The 7,183-nt window shown below is 46.0% G+C and overlaps 1 protein-coding gene across 2 annotated transcripts; it reads left to right on the top strand.

The window, feature by feature from the left end:
• Positions 1–998: 998 nt before the first annotated feature.
• Positions 999–3,370, top strand: Cartpt (CART prepropeptide). 2 transcript variants are annotated; one of them, XM_036207150.1, is made up of 3 exons: positions 999–1,548; positions 1,954–2,076; positions 2,825–3,370. In XM_036207150.1, the coding sequence occupies exons 1-3, from the start codon at positions 1,390–1,392 to the stop codon at positions 2,930–2,932; spliced, it is 390 nt and encodes a 129-aa protein (XP_036063043.1). In that variant the 5' UTR covers positions 999–1,389; the 3' UTR covers positions 2,933–3,370. The 2 variants fall into 2 exon arrangements, with proteins under 2 accessions (XP_036063043.1, XP_036063044.1); XM_036207151.1 differs by having other exon boundaries at positions 1,000–1,548; positions 1,993–2,076.
• The last annotated feature ends 3,813 nt before the right edge of the window (positions 3,371–7,183 follow it).

The following is a 7,183-nucleotide window of genomic DNA, read 5'->3' as shown; positions in this document are numbered from 1 at the left end:
GATGAAAGAAGCCAGGCCACCGAGCTGATGGGATGGCTTCTAGGTCTAGGTGGGAAAGCATCGTTTCTATAGGAGCCATGTCTGCACTCAGGGTGTAAGGAGTTTAACTTCCCCAAAACACTACTGTGTGTCTTCAGAAGCCAGAGGACCTGGCTCACCGTTGGCTTCTGATCTTTTGGAATCTTTCCAGAATCAGGAAGCTGCATTTTTTTTTTTTTCAGACCTTTCTTTTCTGGAATTCTTGGGTTCCAGAGACAATGGGGAGGAGGAGGAGTTCTCTGGAAGGTTAAATTTGCCCCGAATAAAGTTGAGGCAGGGCACACACACTCCTTGGGTGACTTCACAAGTTCTAAGCAAGGAACCTGGAGCTTTCGTGTTTATTGTGGTGAGGACAAGGAACTTGGCACACAAGAGCTGCCCTTTCGTACTTGCAGTGACTATGAGGTACAGTCTTTTCGATTTCAGTTTTACAAAACAAGGGTAGAGAGAGGTTCAGAGAGCTTCCTTAAGAATATGTTATTATTTTGGTTTTACTTACCTTTATGTGTAAGTACCTGTGGGGGTGGGTGCTGGGAACTGAACTCAGGCCTTGCAAGAGCAATACGTGTGTAACCACTGAGCCATCTACCAGGCTCCTCAGCGCGATTTACTTCGTGCTAAGGCACACAGTTTGGAAGTGTTGGACCCGAGTCGGGTTCTTTGACTCCCGCTCGCTCGGTTCCTGAGCTGGGTTACACTCCTTTCCAGGTTATCAGCATCACTCGGTTTCCAGAGCCCCTGGTGCGGGAGGACACAATCTCCCTTTGTCTAGTATGCTGACTGTCTCCCTCACCCCCTAGCTTGCCTAGGCTTGTGCTCAGCAAACAAGCCTGCTGGAGGCAACACATCCTTCTGCCACACCCAGGTTTTGGGGGATGAGAGAGGCAAGCTAGGTAGAGCCAGAGAGCGAGCGGGACTGTGGTGCATCCCCCCCCCCCACACACACACCACCGCGAAGCTAAGGGAAGCAACTCTTCTGCCTGTTCATTGCCCCGAAGGCATTTTCCATTTCATGGGCCCTCCCGCTCCCTATTCCTCACCCTCTGCCCCTCAGTTTCAGCTCTGGCCCCTCAGGGAGCGTCCCTGGCCTCAGGGCTGACAGCATTTGGGGGCACGGGGTCTTGTTCTCTGCTCTCTAGCCCATCTGTGCGCAGAGCCTCGTTCCCGGGCTCCCGGAGCCCGGCGGGCATTGACGTCAAACGGCAGCGGAGCGCTGCCTACAGACGGCTGACCCGGGCCCTCCTCCACACCCCCGTCCTTCCTCGCCCCCTCCCTCTTCCCTGCACCCGGTTCAGGCGGCTATAAGAAGCGGGAGAGCGCGGTGCCCGAGCAGCATCCAGGTCCAGCACCATGGAGAGCTCCCGCCTGCGGCTGCTGCCCCTCCTGGGCGCCGCCCTGCTGTTACTGCTACCTTTGCTGGGTGCCGGTGCCCAGGAGGATGCCGAGCTGCAGCCCCGAGCCCTGGACATCTACTCTGCGGTGGAGGATGCGTCCCATGAGAAAGAGCTGGTCAGTATTCCCCTCGCTTCAGGTCCCCCCTGGGCTGCTGCGGGGCTCTTCCTTTAATGCGTCCCTCCTCCAGCCCAGTCCCACCAAGAGGGCAAAGCCCCTGGAGCCCGATTTAAAAAAAAAAAAAAAAAAGCCCTGGGACTCTCTACCAGACAAAGATGTTTGAGTCCAAGGGCTGCGGGGTTGCATGTCGAGCGAATCCCTGGTTGTAGCTGCCCTGGGCACTGTGCGCCTTGGAGGCTCTGGGAGGTGAGGTCAGGACTAGGGACTTTGCCCGCAGGGCTTCCTCTCCATCACCATCTATCCCCATCACTTGTTCATCCTCTGAGTCCCGCCGCTCTGCGGTTGTGTGTCTTGGGCTCCTTATAACTGGGCTGAAAGTGAGCACCTGCGCTGGGCTCGCAGCCAAGGCGGCAACTTCGGGCTCCCGGCGCTGTGTTGCAGATTGAAGCGCTGCAGGAAGTCCTGAAGAAGCTCAAGAGTAAACGCATTCCGATCTACGAGAAGAAGTACGGCCAAGTCCCCATGGTAAGGCTCTGGATCCCCCTGCCCTTACTTTTCCAAGGGAAACGGCTGCTTTGAGTCTTACACGTGATCTTGACTCTAGCAGGTGGCGGACCAGCTCAGGTGATGCATTCTTCCGGGGCGTCCGATTTGCTTCTGCTCTTACCTTTGCTCCCTGGTTTCTAAGAGTAAGGGAAAGCAGGCTTTTAGAGCCAGAAAAGAGTCCTGTGATCTGAGTGGAAGTATTTCCTGAAACGTCTTAGTTGGACGAACCCTTGAATCTACTCAATTTGTCCCTTAATTCCTCCTAGAGCATGACGTGATTTTTCTTTATCATTGTTTTGTTTCTTAAATTCCATGATGAAAAGTTTTCAGGATGGTCCCCTTCATTGGAACAACTTTCGGTAAAATTTTACACACGCACACACACACACACACACACACACACACTCACTCACTCACACAGGCCTTCCGTTTTCCTTCTTTGGAATTGGGAAAGTAGAAAACAGAGGTTATGGGAAAGTAAATTGTATATATCTTAGATGCAAGGGTCTGGCCTCTTTAAATAAACAAGAAAAGGAAGCTGAAAATGCGTTCCCTTAAATTTCTTCCTTTTGAATATCTTCTGTCTGAAATTGTAAGCCCTGGGCTTTGGGCTCCCTGGGTTTCGGATCTGACTGTACTTAGACCGGAGGTGGTGGTAGTAGTCTAGTCTTTCTGCTCAAGAGAATGCTCCTTTGGGGCCCCTAACCACGGGTTGTGTTGTTGACAGTGTGATGCCGGAGAGCAGTGCGCAGTGCGGAAAGGCGCCCGGATCGGGAAGCTGTGTGACTGTCCCCGAGGAACTTCCTGCAATTCCTTCCTCTTAAAGTGCTTGTGAAGGGCCGACAGCCTCCACCTTAAGTTCCCATATTCCCTCTTCTCCCCAGAGGAGCACTCCTTTATCCCTGGAGCCTGGCTTTAGCAACAATAAAGTTTGCATTCCCCTCCGAGGGTGAATGGGCTCTTTCCCTGCTGTTTCAAAATAAAAGAACACGTTTGACGTTACTGTGTGAAGGTGAATGCCTTGCATGGTGTTGGTGTGTGTGCGCAAAGTATTCTTTTCTCCTTGTATTCATCTGACACATTCTTGTGAACCTTTCTGGGAAGAAGAGGAACTTTGCTTTAAAGCTGTATTTTTGTATGTGGCGTGTCAGAATGAAAATTAGATCTAGTTAATTTTGGTAGATGACATCACAACCTGGAAAATAAATTACCCTAAGCAACGCAAATTGACGCATGTACAAATTATACATAATAAAGCCTTTTTAATAATTGCTCACAGTGCATGGCTGTTTCTACATAAGTAATTTAAGTAGGAATAATGGGATTAATCATGCTGTTGTTTTCAAAGAGAAATATTTTAAAAATAGCTGTCTATTGGGAGTGCAGCACCTCAGCTCCAATGAGTTTTGATCATTAATTAGGAGTATGCTACACCAGCCTCAGTATGCGTTCTTCTCTAACTACAGTGGTGTGGTGGTTGGCGGTGGTGGTGATGGTGGTGTTGGTAATGGGGTGTGTGTGTGTGTGTGTGTGTGTGTGAGAGAGAGAGAGAGAGAGAGAGAGAGAGAGACAGAGAGAGAGAGACAGAGACAGAGAGACAGAGAGACAGAAAGACAGGAGGGGGTAGACACCATTGGACTTAAGATGATGCAGTTTTCTTTATTCAAACCTTTAGCCCGGCTCCTTGGTTTCAGAAGTGAGCCTTGTCAGGAACATGTGCACTTCCATATTTACTGTTGCACTATTCATAATAGCCAGGAAATGGAATCAACCCAGATGTCCACCAACCAAAGAATGAAGATGTGGTGCAGACACAATGGGATCTTATGCAGCCGTAAAGGTAAATGAAATGATGTTTGCAGGAAAATGGATGGAATTGGAAATCATTATGTTAAGCGAAATAAGTCAGACTCAGAAAGACAAATGCCACATGTGTTCTTTTATATAGGGAGCCTATTGTTAAATGTGTGTGTGTGTGTGTGTGTGTGTGTGTGTGTGTGTGTGTAAACCAATAAGCTCTATCTATATACAACAAGGACCCTGCTTTAAAGGAAACAAATGGCTTATTCTGAGACAAATCTAAGTGTCCATGTTCTGGGAACATGTATTCAAGTTATCAGGATGACGTTCTCTGAAATGAAAGGGGTTTTATGCATCTATAAACTTTCATAGCCACAGAACAAAGAACACCACAAATCAATACATCTAGCAAGTATACTTGTGGGGGCTTTAGGTAGGCAGGCAACAGCAGAGTGATAGATTTTAGCTGTTATCAGACAGCCTTAGCTTTAGTGTTGATCAAGGTTAGAGGCCTAACAAGCTTAATGGTATAGTCCAAGGGGTTACCTAATAGTCACTAGAATGTTAAGCTGGAGGCAAAGGTTAAATATAAGAGTTTACACCAAATAACAGTGATGTTATTTATCCATGGACTCCACATTTAGTAGCTTCTACACAGTGCAGGAAGCATTTAATAAAGAGTATTCAATCAGAAAAACAAGTGGTTATTTTTCTTAAAGACAGCCCAAGACAATTTTGACTGCGCATACAAAAAAAAAAATAGTTTTTACAATCATGATTCTCTACTCAGCAATGGCCTAACAGTGTGGGTGTCTTTATAGGTGTGGCTTCTGAAGAGAAATTCAACACCACAGGCCAGTAAACAATTTTTTCAAAACAAAATGAAAAACCAGAACCTTCGTTTCCTTTTTGAGACAAGGTGTCATGTAATGCAGTCTTGTCTCAAGCCTGTTATGTAGATGGGGATGACCTTGAACTTCTGACCTTTCTGTCTCTGCCTGTCCTGGGATTATAGGCATGTGCCACCACAGTTTGCTTATATGGTCCTGGGGAATTAAACCCGGGGCTCGATGCATGCTAGGCAGGTCAAACACTCTACTAACTGACCTACAACCCAGTCCTGGCAACTCCTTTATCAGAAAGTATGCACCGATTTTTAAAAATGGACCCTTTGGAGGTTGATCATTCTAAGAAAGGGGGGTTACTGCATCAGACTCTTGAAGATTGTGAGACTAATTCATGTTCACAGGCAATATACCTATGGGGAAACCTATCTGTCCAAGAAAAAAAAAGTCACTTAGACAGTTTTTAGAGGAACAAGGGAAAATTGGTAGGGGCAATTTCAAACCAAGAAATAAAACAGAAAGCTAAGTGTTACATTTCGTAACTTTTTAAACATGGCTCTATGCTTCCCTGAGGCTACATCTCCAAAGTTTAAACAAGACGAAGTAACATACACAAACTCCCCCCCTCTCTCTCTCTCTGTGTGTGTGTGTGTGTGTGTGTCCTCTGTGTGTGTGTGTCCTCTGTGTGTGTCCTGTAGCCCAGGCTGGCCCTTAACTCCCCAAGTAGCTTGAAGCAGCCCTTGAATTCCAGATGCTCCTGCCTCCACCTCCTGAATGCTGAGATCACAGGCGTGCATCACCACTGACTGTGCAAGTGACTTTTAAGCAGCAGCATTATGAGGGGAGCAGTCGATAAGAGCTTCCTAATCCAGACTCAAGAGGCACATGTAAAACAGCAGAATTAAAAGCAAAGCTCCTTCTCAGACTCACAGAGAGAGAGCGCAGGTAGGAAGCAGTCTCATGGACAATGGCCATCTGTTGCACTGTGGTGTCCTTATTGTTTTGATTAGCATGCCTAATCTAATTAATCTTGCAAGTAGATACAGTTACTAGTTTTCAAAGTACAAAACAGAAGCCAGGGGAGATGATGGAATTTGATCATACAATCTTAAATTGCGATTTTTTTTTGTTTGTTTTTTAGCTTTGATCTCTTCGAATGCTCTTTATCTTTTCCTTTCATGTCTCTCTGGGTATCAACAGGTGATTGATTTCCTACAAAAAAAAAAAAAAAAGAACTTTGTTCAATAGAAATGAGCTCAGCAGGGGCCAATGCGTGATTTAGAAGGTACATTTCCATTCGATTCCCCCTGAGACAAGCCCATTTGTGATTGTAATTTGGTATGTTTTAATCCTGAAGCACTACAAATGATTGTTTAATAGTTTTACAGTCTGATGCTTCTCCAGAAATAATTTCCATTCAAACTCTAACTTTCTCGATTCCCTAATTGTATCTGTTCATGCCAATCCTAACTAAGTCTGGAGAGGACATAACTCTGGTCACGGATTAGTGCTCAGGCTGAACTCTTGGGGGCAACGACACTTAGAACTGCCCAGAACGTTTACCCCAAAGCAAGAGACCCTAGAGGAATGTCAAGTTTAAAGAAAGGAATACAAAGTGCTTCAAACACCTGAACTTTTCCCCCTCACCTCCAGCTCTACATCCTTCATTCTTATTTAATAAGACTGCGATGGCTAATCCTGGTTGTCAACTTGGCACACCTGGGAATAGGAGCTTGGGTTGGGGCATGGCTTCCATTCGGTTGGCCCCGGGGGCATTTTCTTTATTGCTGCTTGATGTTGGAGGGCACAGCATACTATCAACACTGAAGGAAGCGTAAGCTGAAATAAAGCCCTTTCCTCACCAACTTGCTTTTGGTCAGCCAGCAGCAGAAAGGATAAAGATGATTGAACGTGCTATGAGCAGTTATGATAGAGACTTTGTAGGTTGGATGTGAAAAGGCTTTTTGCAAACATTTCATCTGGGGGCTCGGCTTTCAAGTTTATGGTGTGAATGACATTTTGCACTGATGAAGGAAAAAAAGAACATTTAATTTTAAATTACTTGTTAAGAGTAACTTTACCTTTCTGTCTTATTCATCTTACAGTTCCTCTTCAAATAGAATATTTCATTACGTTTAATTATTGAAAGTCTCTGTGATACAGGAAAAGAAGATTGAAGCTTAAGAACATTTTAATGAGAAAGGGAGTCACCTACAAGTGAGGCCCAAGGTCTGCATGATATTGGCTGGCAGGTCTGGCTATAGATAATAAAAAGTCTCAGTAGCAGAGATGGGAGTGTTATAAGGCGTAGGAATAATGCACCCAGAGAAGTGGGTCTCACAGCAGCTGATGGATCAAAACTACTGGGGAGCTTTCCCTTTTTGTGATTTCTCTGCTTCCCACAGTGATTATAGTTATTGCACATCTTACACTATGCCGGA

The sequence above is a fragment of the Onychomys torridus genome, chromosome 15 (assembly GCF_903995425.1).
Source record: "Onychomys torridus chromosome 15, mOncTor1.1, whole genome shotgun sequence".
In the NCBI taxonomy this organism is placed as follows: domain Eukaryota; kingdom Metazoa; phylum Chordata; class Mammalia; order Rodentia; family Cricetidae; genus Onychomys; species Onychomys torridus.
The sequence above is the reverse complement of the archived record's forward strand: the minus strand, read 5'-3'. Positions and strand labels throughout refer to the sequence as shown.

Bases quoted from the DNA above. Each gene is read 5' to 3' on its own strand.
- Cartpt (XM_036207150.1), top strand. From the start codon at position 1,390: ATGGAGAGCTCCCGCCTGCGGCTGCTGCCCCTCCTGGGCGCCGCCCTG. The intron at 1,549-1,953 runs GTCAGTATTCCC...CTGGGCTCGCAG, and splicing joins CGTCCCATGAGAAAGAGCTG to CCAAGGCGGCAACTTCGGGC. The intron at 2,077-2,824 runs GTAAGGCTCTGG...TGTTGTTGACAG, and splicing joins AGTACGGCCAAGTCCCCATG to TGTGATGCCGGAGAGCAGTG.